The sequence below is a fragment of the Schistocerca cancellata genome, chromosome 7, assembly GCF_023864275.1.
Source record: "Schistocerca cancellata isolate TAMUIC-IGC-003103 chromosome 7, iqSchCanc2.1, whole genome shotgun sequence".
NCBI classification, from domain to species: domain Eukaryota; kingdom Metazoa; phylum Arthropoda; class Insecta; order Orthoptera; family Acrididae; genus Schistocerca; species Schistocerca cancellata.
Window position 1 is genome coordinate 365545919 of NC_064632.1, and position 13807 is coordinate 365559725.

At 39.2% G+C, this 13807-nt stretch overlaps 1 protein-coding gene across 3 annotated transcripts in view; it reads right to left on the reverse strand.

Annotated features, from left to right (window-relative positions):
* LOC126092008 (polyphosphoinositide phosphatase) overlaps positions 1-13807 on the reverse strand; it is a 178695-nt gene that overhangs the window by 125806 nt on the left and 39082 nt on the right. For all 3 annotated transcript variants that reach the window (XM_049907387.1, XM_049907386.1, XM_049907385.1), the window contains one exon: positions 4607-4691. In XM_049907387.1, the coding sequence (XP_049763344.1) occupies positions 4607-4691 (85 nt within the window). The remainder of the gene's footprint in view (positions 1-4606; positions 4692-13807) is intronic.

Genomic DNA, 13807 nt, shown 5'->3' on the forward strand with positions numbered 1-13807 from the left:
ACTTTAATTTGAAGGCCCAACACTCTTTTTTTGCAACAAGTCATGGGAAGTCAATTTGTGATGGTCTAGGAGGAACTATTAAAAGAATTTTAAGGAAAGCCAGTCTATAGCTTTCAGACGAAGAACAAATAATGGCAGCAATCGATGTGTACAAGTTTTGTGAAAAAATATTGAAAACATTCATTTTCACTTTATTGACAAAAAAGAAGCTGATTTGCTATGGTTAAAACTAAAAAAACATTTTTCAGCAACCCGAACCATTCCTGGAACAAGAAGTTTTCATAACTTCAAACAACTTCCAACAAGCAACCTTGAAATTAGAAGGACTACAAATAGTGTAAAACCCTCCTTAGTCTTTTCCTTGCATTCTTCTTCTGATTGGGTTTGTGTTGAACCATCCATAAATAGCTATGTGGCTGCAAATTATGATGGTAACTGGTACTTTGGACTGCTAAAAACAATATTCAATGATGAAGAAGATGCAGAAATTCTATTTCTACATCCTTCAGGACCAGCTGCATCATTTTATTGGCCTGAAAGAGAAGATTCTTGCATAGTGCCTTTGGAGCACATAGTCTGTGTAGTAGACGCACCTCAATCAAGCGACACTGGAAGAATGTATTACTTCAAAAAAGACTGTATCAAAAGAACTGAAAGTTCTTGGATGAAGTGTAAAAACAGTTTGAATCAGCATTAATGTTTATTAAAAAGACAAAATTACTCAAAAAATTCAATGTTTCAAGCAATCAGTTTGGTTATACATAAGTGTCGTAAGTACACCATCTTTGTACATAATTCTAATGTAATCTACTATAATTAATAAACATGTTAAAAAGCCATCATTATTTTTGTTTTATCAAGTAGCCTATATGTTTAAGAGTAAATTAAAACAAATTTGAGCATTCTATCAGGTCTGAGACTCTAGATATTGCAATTCTTATAAAACAAAACATTCGTTAAAGAGAGAGAGAGAATACATATATTTTTTTCATAGAAAATATTACTATATTTTAATAGTATCATTTTTATCTTCAAATATGTATAATAAATAAACTTGCTGCAAACATTCATGATGTTATCTAAAAGAGTTTTTAAGATAAGTAATTTTAAAGTTTTGAATACAAATTAAATTTACCATTTCCGAAGGTTTGGAAAATGCAAAACATAACAACTTTAAAAATTTATAAAAAAAAAACTATAAGAGATACAGCAAAAAAAAATTTGCAGGTGTTGTCAGGATGGTATTAGAACCATTTGAGCCAAATTTCATGAAAATCTAAGGAGGTGGATGCAAAATTTATTTTTTATTGGGTGATTTGATATGGAATGTGCACCAGAAAACAGTATTCACACTAGCTTTCAAGCTCTTGCTATTTCTCTAGAAAATGTACACACATTCCCACACAAAACCACACAGACACCAAAACACACATACCCATGGGCATAATGAGACTCTCACCGTGGCTGCAGGTGCGTGCCATTTCCACAGTGATTCTATTTGCACATACCCCTTAGAAAAATCTCTGGTAATAATGTTTGCAAGTAGTAAATGACACTGCAAATTTGAATCCATCCCACCCGGTGTGCTCAAATTGTCTAGTAGGTTAAGACAACTGTTTGCAATAAGCAGGAGATATGTTTAAATCTCAGTCTGGAATAAATTTTCAATTGTCATAAAAAGTAAAGATTCTGAAAAAAATCTGCTGCCCTGAATGCTTCCAGTGAGGCACCAAAATGTATACCGTATTTACTCGAATCTAAGACGCACTCGAATCTAAGCCGCACCTGAAAAATGAGACTCAAAATCAAGGAAAAAAAATTTGTTGCATTCTGATAGTGCGTGTTTACGGCTTGTCGCCTCTCGCGGCATGGCTTGCTTTTGTGCGCACTACCGCTGCTTACAATTAAAAAAAAAGAGAGAGGAATTGTCTCATTAGCGAAACAATAGCAAGAGACTGCTATTTGTTGTTACTTACACTGCTGCTTTCTTTGATAATGATCAACAAGAACCAAATAATACACTGCGTATGATAGGAGATGTTCTGAACGAGAGTTTAGCGAAAATTTTTCTCCATTTGAAAATCTTTGCAGGCGCCTCTTTAGTACATTACATTCTGCACAGAAATTAGAGTCATCTTAGATTTAAAAATCTAGTCAATTGCTGTGCTTCATTTCTGACTGTATCACTATTAGGCATAAGAATAATATGAATATAAACATGACATGATATGTATATTCTTCCGCGTTTGCTGTTGTCTCACTCTAGTTTCATAGTTTATTAGGCAGACAGGATTTAAATGAGATAGCAGCAAACATGAAAATGTTTATATTCGTATTATTCTTATGATGAAGAAAATACTGCATGTGATTCACAATTCATAGAAGTTCCTATTAGCAACCATCCCTTCTAACAGGTAGGAAAAAATTCAGAAACATCCCAAACAGTCTTTCCAGTCGGATTTTTGTAGTACATTGAAATGCTGCTACATTCGAAGATGAACAATACAGAATTTGTATTTACTTTGTTGGATAATGTATGAAAATGCAGTGGTCAAAACTCGGGGTGGAGAAAAAAAAGCTCGTCTTCCACCTTTTTTTTTTTAATTTATTTACTGACGCAGAGGATTTGGTGCCAGTATTTATCTTTGTGCCTACAAAGCATGCCTGTGTAGCGCTAGATATATTCGACGGCGTAAGTTAGTTGTGGCAACACCCACCAACATTTTTCAGAACTTCCGCTTGCTTTGCACTCGATTATAAGCCGCAGGCGGTTTTTTGGATTACAAAAACCAGAAAAAAAGTGCGGCTTAGATTCGAGTAAATACGGTACTTCACTAAAACAAAAGCAATCCTTGTAACTGTAGCTAGAAGGAAACTGTGGTCATACTGTGTGATTTGTATTAGTGCAAACTGAAAAAGCGAAGTAGTATAATATAGCACAACACAAGAAACTGTTTAGTGACTTCAGACTCACAACTTTTATATCAAGAAACTGAAGGGGTAAGTATGATTTGAACACTCATTTTAAATCAGGCTTAAGTAAATATGAACTAACAAAAGGGAGAGTCAAGATCATACATCTACAGCCTACTAACTTTAATTCAACTAGAGGATGAGAAAAAAAAGAGTCTGTTTTGTATCTAACTCATATTAATAAGACTGGTCTTTAGTTGAATTAAACAGTCATAAATAGTTTCTGAAAACTGTAGAAAGCTGAACATACTTTCAGTCACATGAAGGACATTTTTGTCCTCCAAACGATGGTAAATAACAGCTAGAAGTAGGGTTGTTCACTTAGTATGAAAGTTAAAAAGAAGCCCATGGCTCCTATAGCTTTGGTTTAATCTTAATAATAATACAGTTCTGTGAATAGAGGTAAGTGTATCTTTCAACTTTGTACACATGGTACTGCCAACCAAAATCTCAATGCCCAGGCACCAATTTTCTTCTACAGTTATGCAACTCTGCATACCTGGAAGTATATGTCAGCTTAGGATATATTCATTTTCTTGTTGCTTACTGAAGTAAATGTATCAAGTTCAGCTACTGACTGTCAAAAGCAACTATACAGTGTAGTTCAGTAAACTGCAGCATGTTACACTGTGAAACAACAGATAAAAAGAATGGAATGTATGCAGAGGATCCTGTGAACTGGTGCTGATTTACATTTTGAGACCACACAAAATTTTTACACTTTGCCACAACTTTCTTTACATAGGGGAGTTCTACTGTTTCAGCATATAATATCACTTGATGAATGAAGCAACGAAAAGTCAACACACATATCCTGGATTTGCTTTAGAATTTACTTTTTACACAAGAGATAACACCCAAGTGAAACCTGTCCACTTGTGGTACAGTTTCTGTAGCTACAGAATGGTGTGTATCCTGGAGAACATCCATGTTTTCCATTGATTCACAAACGGTTTCAAAAATAGAAAATCCTGTCACAAAGTAATCCAGGATTCCACAAGACAGTATTCACTTTGAAAGACAACTCTCTCAATCATCTTCAACTTCCTTGGAAATAAATAATCTGCAACACCCATCAAATACGATTTTACAAGAGGTCCCACTGAAAATGGTTTGCCACTTGTTGTTTTAAATGACTTTGTAGCTCAGAACTCAGTACCTTGTGAAATAACAAACTCCATAGATGTCCATCTCACCACTAACCTGAAATGATTCCTCTCATGATACAGGTACAGGACTCATGGATAATCACATATGTTGCTGTCATTATCAGAAGACTTAACTGGAAGTGCTTGTTAAGTCAATTTTGGCTTCATATTCTGATGAGGAAGTGTGCACACTCCTCCAACTCCCACTCTCCACCACAAGAGCATCTAGCTCTGAGCTTCAATTTCAGGCAGGGAATGTTCCAAAGTGCTCTTGCTGTGCAAGGCACTATTAGAACAGCCTAGCCCAGTGGCTTATAGGGTTAGCACATAATTAACCCAGCTACATTAACATATATGGAAGATCCAACCACACATTTGTTGTGCAGAGAAAGTTCTATTTGTATGTAAATGTAACAGCAACCATACCTGTTACACAGAGAGGTGTACAGTACAATTGTCAATTATGAAGTTGTACAGCATTTTACCTTGCATTTTGTTCACCAAAAGACCAGACTGAGAAGTAGTCTGCAGCAGATTGTATTTCATCACTGGCAGCAAAAGAAGAAGACTCTGTAAGATCAAACATGTGCAGTAAATAATATAAGCTTAGTTCTTAATAGAGAACAGGATTATACACTGACTAATTAGAATAACTTTATTGTTATCAATTTACTCACCTCATGCAGATACTATATAATATGTCATAATATGCAATGAAAATAAGAAGTGATTTTTTTTTTTATTTTTTGAGCAGGTTCTGAAATATTTTAACTTTTACAGGAACTATGCCCAGAATGTGACCCAATTTCCAAGTCACTAAAATTGTTTTTGGAAAAATCTGTTGAAATGCTACTGGAAGAACAAAGCAAGTCTATGCCCACAGGATTACAGAACCATTAGCTTAGTATGTACTGTAAAATTAAATTACGTTGTGGCTAATTATGTGTGGATGCTATTACTTGAGATACGGGCATTCAACATGCACCAGAGCAGGTCTTCAAATCAAACAGAAGTCTTGTATTCAGTTTCCCCACTACTGATTTCGTGTGTTCATTACATTACACTTTGCTTCACTGCATTATTTCTAAATACTCAAATGGTGTGATATGTTCCACAAGTTCAACACTAATCTTGTAATTAAATGCTATTCTGTTTTCTCTCTTGTTTTAAGGGCATAATCTTCCATTTATTAACATTTAAAGAGATCTGCCATCAGTTAGCCAAGCAGAAATATTATCTACACTGTTCTGCATTCTCTAACAATGGTTCAGTGATGACACTTTCCTGAAAGCAACGCCATTGACAGTGAACAATCCTAGAGTACGGCTGAGTCTATTTGACAAATCATTTACATATACTGGGAACATTAGCAGTCCTCATCACTTTTTCCACCTCTGGCAGTGATTTATGCATATGAAAAATGTGAAGTTACCTTTGGTTCACATGACATGTAGATTTCTCTCAGTGCTTGGGTGAGTCAATTCAGAGATTGAAGGAAGGCATGGAGACACCACCTCTAATAGGATTATACTCGGAAAACCAATGTAGTGTTCAAATCAATCTTTAAGTTGAGGGCAATTTTACTTTTTTTTAAGCAGTCCTATTATGCTTTCTAAGGGCACACCTGGCCTTAATTTCACCATCCTGTGCAAAATGCTTCATTCTATCAGTTGAAAGTCCTCTGCACCAAGCAACGACATAAGGAAATATTCCTTATAATCATAACTTGGTTATAAGTCAAAAATATCATACATATCTCTCTCCTGACATGATGAAGTAGAGGCAGAGTTATTAATACCTCCCCTAATTTGAGGTCCAAGACTCATTGTGATGTCCAACACAAGCAAATCCTTTTCATTCATTTTTCTGAGTGAGTAGTCTGTTTCACTTCCCACCATAAATAAGGAAAGTGATGGACCACCATACTGAACTAGACTTCAGGCTTGTCTGATCCAATCTAACCATCACTCAAAAATTACATCCACTCTGCCATCACTACACATTTTGTCTGTGTACTTCTAAATGGGTGACAAAAATAAAACTTCAGCCAACAGTTTATTGAGATAGTCTTCCCTTGTCTTCGCTCCCTTCAAAAAGATTTCATCTGTATTTACATTTAGAACACAAAATCTTTCTTTCTTGTCAGCAATATTGCCACATTGTCATTAAGCAGTGAACAAGTACCTTTCAACCGCAAACCTGTATCACTAATGTGAACATCTATTCTTATTATATTATATTATATTATATTATATTATACTACAAAGTCCTCATCATGTTTTTCTCTCTGTATGTGAGGGCTAATATTAGAATTTGCTGTAGGGATTTTGATAGGATTTCGCTAATATATGGACTGATTCATGAGGAAGGTTTGTTTATATAATTAACTCTATCGACCGGAAAACTCTCTTCAAAATTCTAGCAGAATACAAAGTAGACAACAAAACGTGGACTATCATAGAGCAAACCTTGACCAACACAACATCCAAAGTAAAGTTCTGTGGGAACCCTTTGAAATTCGCGCAGGTGTCCAACAAGGCGATGGCCTCTCACCTGTCCTTTTCAATCTAGTTTTAGATAAGGTAATAAAAATGGGAAATATCACAACAGGGGATAACCTTAGGAAACCTACAGATTAAATACCTGGCTTTTGCAGACAATTTGGTGATTGTCACGAAAGGTATAAATGAAACAAAAGACGCTACTGAAAAACTACAAAAAATCGCTTCCAAAACTGGACTACATATCTCTTATGAAACGACATAGTTTATGAGCACAAAGAAACTCTCATCGCTGAACTCAAAGTACGGCACGATTTACAAAATGGCAAACTTCAAATACCTCGGTGAAACACTACAAATGAGCAGACATAACAGAGACTCAAATGAAGAAAGAAAAACTAAACTGGACAAGGCATACAAAGTAGTGTGGAATCATTACAACAAGAAGTCTATCTCACAAAAAGCCACATTACGCCACTACAACACAGTGGTGGTCCTCGAGCCACTATATGCAGCAGAGACCACACTAATCCTAGGGCATACACGTATCAGACAACTAGAAAAAGTAGAGCGGAAAATACTTAGGAAAATATTTGGCACAACTAACAACAATGGGATGTGGATCAAGAAATCTACAGAGGAACTATACAAACATTCGGAGACAATCACAGAAAAGATTAGAAAATGCTGACTACAATTCTATGGACATCTATAGAGAATGCCATCACACAGACTGACCAAACAGATCTCTGACTGGGTAACCACTAGAAACAACAAATGGGTGGCAGAGGTAAAAAATGACCTGAACCAACTCAACATAACAGCAGACACAATAAACGACAGAATAAAATTCAGAAATATCATTAAGAAAAGTAAAATACGTGAGATACACTGTGACAAACTAACAGGCATAAAATGGACTGAAGAACGCAAGCAAGATCACAGCCGAAAGATGAAAGAAATATGGGCTACCAAAAAGGCAATCAAGATGAAGCCAAAGACATGAAGCCAACAAGAAGCATGGACAGAGGACCGGAAACAGAAACACAGCGAGCGAATGAGGGGAGTTTGGGCAGCAAGGAAGGCAGCAAAAGGAATTGGCCATGTAGTTTAGTCCAACTGCGCTCTTTAAGGGCAAAACAGCAATAATAATAATAATAATTGTATTAATGAGTGTGTAATACATGTATTGTTCACTGTTCCATATTTAACTGGCATGTGGAGTGACATTTTGTAGCAATGATGATAGCTACTAGTTGGTAAACTACAGAGGAGGCAGTATCTGGAGTGAAAAGCAGTAAGGTAAACAGCCACTATAAATCCGGAGAGGATCACAGCTCGACTGGAACCTATATATCTATACACATTACTAATTTACCCTGGCATGTTCTTCTGTCTGTCTGTTAAGGCTAATCTCAAAAACCACTGTAAGAATTTGGTGAATGATTCAAAAGGGATGTTTGTGTATATAATTTATTGCAGCCATGCTAGACAAGTCATCCAGCAGTAGATACGTAGTACGAAGGTGGGGCGGGTCATTAGTGAATAATTTTAATAATGATCTTTACATTTCTGTCACATTAAAACTGTGTGACAGACCACAGTTGAACCTAGAATCTAGTCTCTCATAGCTAACACTCTCATAGACTGAACTTTCCAGTATTTTTCATCCTAATGGCATCCCATACATAGGGTGCTTTAATGGAAACATGGGTACATTTCATGTACTATTGCCATGTTTCCCTCTTGCCCCTCTTTAATAACAAAGTAGTTGTTGCCTTTGAAACTCAGAAGGATTCAAAGATTCCAGCAGGTGCATCAGAAAATTATTTGCCTTTCTTAGATGTCATAGGGATACCAGCACTGAGCCAATAGAACAGAGCTGTGGCAGATCCTGCTACTGCTTATATGATCCACTCATTGGGAACTGTCCTCATTTTGAAAGACAACCAGCTGCTTCCACTTTGCCTTGCTAAGCATTCTTCTTGCTTTCTACTTATCTGATAGGTACATCCAATTCAAGAACATGGTCACAGGTGTGCAGGTAACTGACACCTTCCCACTGAATGCCATGAGCAAGAGATGGAAAAGAGACAAAGGTGTTTCGTCAACAATACACACACACACACACACACACACACACACACACACACACACGACTGCTGTCTCAGGCAACTGAAACCACACTGCAAGCAGCAGCACCAGTGCATGATGGGACTGGCGACTGGGTGGGAGTAAGGACAACACTCGGGTGGGTAGGGGCAGGAATAGTACAGTGGGGGTGGCGGACAGTGAAGTGCTGCATATTAGACAGAGGGTAGGGGAGAGGTGGGAAAGAGAGGGGGTTAAGTAGTAGAAAAGGAGAGAAGTAAAAAGACTGAGTGTGATTGTGGAATGACACCTCTGTAGAGCTGGAATGGCAACAGGGAAGGGGCTGGATGGGTGAGGACAGTGACTAACAAAGGTTGAGACCAGGATGGTTACGGTTGGTGGGAACAATCCATATGGCACAGGCTGTGAAGCAGTCAATGAAATGAAGGATGCCATGTTTGGCGGCATGTTCAGCAACAGGATAGTCCACTTGTTTATTGGCAACAGTTTGTCGGTGGCCATTCATGCTGACAGACAGCTTGTTCACAGTCAAGCCCACACAGAATACAGCACAGTGGTTGCAGCTTAGCTTTTAGATCATATGACAGGTTTAACAGGTAGCCTTGCCTTTGATGGTATAGCTGATGTTCATGTCTGGACTGGAGTAGGTGGTGGTGGTGGGAGGACGTATGGGACAGGTCTTACATCTAGGTCTATCACAGGGGTGTGAGCCATGAGGTAAGGGGTTGAGAACGGGGGTTGTGTAAGGATGGACGAGTATATTGTGTAGGTTTGGTGGACAGCATAATACTACTGTGGGAGGGGTCGTAAGGATAGTGGGCAGGATATTTCTCATTTTAGGGCACGACAAAATGTAGTTGAAACCCCGGCAGAAAATGTAATTCAGTTGTTCCATTCCTGGGTGGTACTGAGTTATGAGGGGAATGCTCCTCTGTGGCTGGACAATGAGACTTTGGGAGGTGGTGGGATACTGAAAAGATAGGGCACACGTATTTGTTATTTTTACAAGGTTGGGAGGATAATTACGATCTGTGAAGGCTTCAGTGAGACCTTCGGTATCTACATCTGCATGATTACTCCACTATTCACAATAAAGTGCCTGGCAGAGGGTTCAATGAACCACCTTCAAGCTGTCTCCCTACCATTCCACTCTCAAAAGGCGCGCGGGAAATATGAGGAAAAAAATGGTGATTGAAATTTCATGAGAAGGTCCCATCGCAACGAAAAACTTTTTTGATGTCATCCATCAGTCCCACCTAATGCGGATCCCACACTGCACAGAAATACTCCAGAAGAGGGCAGACAAGCATGGTGTATGCAGTTTCTTTAGTAGACCTGTTGCACCTTCTAAGTGTTCTGCCAATGAATCGCAGTCTTTGGTTTGCTCTACCCACAACATTATCCATGTGACCGTTCCAATTTAGGTTATTTGTGATTGTAATTCCTAAGTATTTAGTTGAATTTACAGCCTTAAGGTTTGTGTGACTTACTGCATAATCGAAATTTAGCAGATTTCTTTAAGTACTCAAATGAATAACTTCACACTTTTTCTTTATTCAGGGTCAATTGCCACTTTTCGCACCATACAGATATCTTATTAAATCATTCGGCAATTCGTTTTGGTCATCTGATGACTTTACAAGACAGTAAATGACAGCATCATCTGCAAAGAATGTAATAGGACTACTCATGATCTTATTAAATCATTCTACAATTTGTTTGGGTCATCTGATGACTTTACAAGACGTTAAATGACAGCATCATCTGCAAAGAATCTAATAGGGCTGCTCAAGAATGTCTCCTATGCCGTTAATATAGATCAGGAACAATAGAGGGCCTATAACACTTCCTTGCGGAATGCTGGTTATTACTTCTGGTTTACTCGATGACTTTCGTCTATTACAAACTGTGAGCTTTCTGAGAGGAAATCACAAATCCAGTTGCATACCTGAGGCAATATTCCATAGACACGCAGTTTGGTTAGAAGACACTGGTAAAGAAAGGTGTTGAAAGCCTTCTGGAAACCTAAAAATATGGAATCAATTTGTCGATAGCACTCATTACTTCACGAGCATAATGAGCTAGTTGTGTTTCACAAGAATGATGTTTTCTGAATCCGTGCTAATGGTGTGTCAATAAATCGTTTCCTTCGAGGTGATTCATAATGTTCGAACACAGCGCATGTTCCAAAACTCTACTGCAAATCGACATTAATGATCTGGGCATGTAATTCAGTGGATTACTCATATTTCCCTTTTTGGGTAATCATGTGACTTGAGCAATTTTCCAGTCTTTCAGTACGGAACTTTTTGTGAGCGAGTGGTTGTATATTATTGCTACATATGGAGCTATTATATCAGCATGCTCTGAAAGTAACCTGACTGGTATACAATCTGGAATGGAGGCCTTGCCTTTCTTACGTGATCCAAGCTGCTTTGCTACACTAAGGATATCTACTTCTATGTTTCTCATCTTGGCAATTGTTCTTGATTGGAATTCAGGAATATTTTGAGAGGGACCGCTTGTCACTGCAGATGCGACAACCATGGGTGGCTATGTTGTACGGAAGGGACCTCTTGGTATGTAATGGGTGGCAGCTGTCAAAGTGGAGGTATTGCTGGTGGGTAGTAGGTTTGGTATGGATGGAGGTACTGATGTAGCCATCTTTGAGATGGAGGTCAATATCTAGGAAGGTGGCGTGTTGGGTTGAGTAGGACCAGGTGAAGTAAATTGGGGAGAAGCTGTTGAGATTCTGGAGGAATGTGGATGGGGTGTCCCCACCCTTGATCCTGATCACAAAGATGTCATCAATGAATCTGAACCTGGTGAGGGGTTTAGGATTCAGGGTTTTTAGGAAGGATTCCTCTAGATGGCCCACGAATAGGGCATAGGATGGTGCCATGTGGGTGCCCATAGCTGTACTCCGGATTTGTTTGTAGGTAATGGCTTCAAGGGAGAAGTAATTGTGGATGAGGACACAGTTAGGCATAGCAACTATGAAGGACGTTGTTGGTTTGGAATCCGTTGGGTATTGAGAAATGTAATGTTCAGTACTGGTAAGGCCATGGGCTTTAGGAATGTTAGTGTAAACGGAGGTGGCATCAATAGTGATGAGCAGCGCGCCGTGTGGTAAAGGGACAGGGACTGTGGAGAGTTCGTGGAGGAAATGGTTGGTATCTTTTATATAGGAAAGTAGGTTCCACGTAATAGGTTGAAGGTGTTGGTCTACGAGAGCAGAGATTCTCTCGGTGGGGGCACTGTAACTGGCCACAATAGGGTATGGATTTCCCATTGTTTGAATTTTGCCTGACGGCTTTTCTTCAATCCTAATCTAGAGCTGTTTTCCTTTGTTATTATTATTTTTCTTGCATCAATGGTCATTCGTCTTTCTGTACTTTCCAGTGTTTCTCTTGTCACCGACAAACCACACTGCACGCTCTACTTACAAGCCACCTTGTATCAACTGTCTCGGCCATGTATAACATATGGCTACAACTCCACGCTGACTGTTGGTGCAGTATCTTATGTTCCTCATTAACCCCGCTGATATAATTAATTCTATACTTTCTAATTAATCACTCTCCCTCTGTCAGTCTCCCTTAGTTTTGCATGCTATTTCCCACACCTTTCCGGTGTCACACAATCTTATATCTCATTCTATGAACTCCTCCCCATCCCCTGCCCTTTCTCTGTTCTATCCCAGTTCACACCCACTAATTCCATCTGATCCAGTCACATCTGCCGTCCACCTTCTTCACATTTATCCCCCCTTAGATCTACGACCAAGAGTAATACATATATTTTTATTATTTATTCTTTTCTTTGATCCTTGTGACTTCTCACAAATTTGGTGAGTTTCAATCTTTCACTATTGTTGACACCAAATTACCCATCTCTGACTGCCACCCCTCCTTCCATGATGACCTCCACCTGTTCAGAATCCGCCAATCCTTAGTCCTCACCAATATAGTCCTACAAAACCATATCAACCAAGCCCAAACCTCCTTACAGTACCTTCTCTCCACCCACTAAATTCTCTTATTATGCAATCCTAAATTCCTGGAACCCATAACCCACACTGCAACTCTTGCCCTGCAGGAATTAGAGCAACATGCACAATGCCACTCCAAAAAGCTCTTCATCCTGCTCACTTCCTATTCCTGCCTTGGAGTACTAGTGTTCACAACCTCTACAACAACATCCAAACCTCCCCCACCTTCCTTTATAGCTGACAAACCCTGTCTCGCAGGCATACTACACTTACTCCACCCTCCTAAACTCACTCACACCTCTACAAAGAATCCAGAACCTAAACAGACACGTAACACAATCATGAATCTTTCCTCCAGAAACTTCAGCCCAACAAAAATATCAGTCCTTTCCAAAGACCTCAGCTTTTGCCCCATGCCCAAATTCAGTCATGCATGACTTGTTAAAGACCTTCTCTCCTTCTCCCGGTCCCTACAGTGGAATCACTTTTTCACCACCAACATTACCAATCACACTCAACCAAAGACAAACACCTACATCAGTTCACTCCTCCATCCAACTGTGATCCACCCCCACTGCCCCCCAAATCATCCCCTGTTAACTTCCCAGAATTTCTTAACCCTGAAACTTGCCTGACCATCATTCCCCAAATCCCTCAACATGCAAACTAACCTAACATCCACAGAAAGAACTGAAGTCCATCATCTAAAAACTGATCCCAACCTTATAATCCTACCTGCAGACAAAGGCTCCACCACTGTTGTTTTGAATCACAAGGATCACCTGGCAAAAGGACTCCACCAGCTTTCAGATACTATCACCTACAAATTTTGCCACATTGACCCTATTCCAGAAATCCAGCAGGATCCCCAGTCACTACTCAAATCCTTAGACCCATCCCAGAGCCTCTTCCCAGAGTCCATCTCTCTACTCACCCCTACCACTCCCCACACTCCTACCTTCTACATGCTTCCTAAGTCCATAAACCTAACCACCCAGGACACCCTACTGTGGCCGGTTACTGTGCCCCCACCAAGAGAATCCCTGCTCTCGTAGGTCAACACCTTCAACCTATTACCTGGA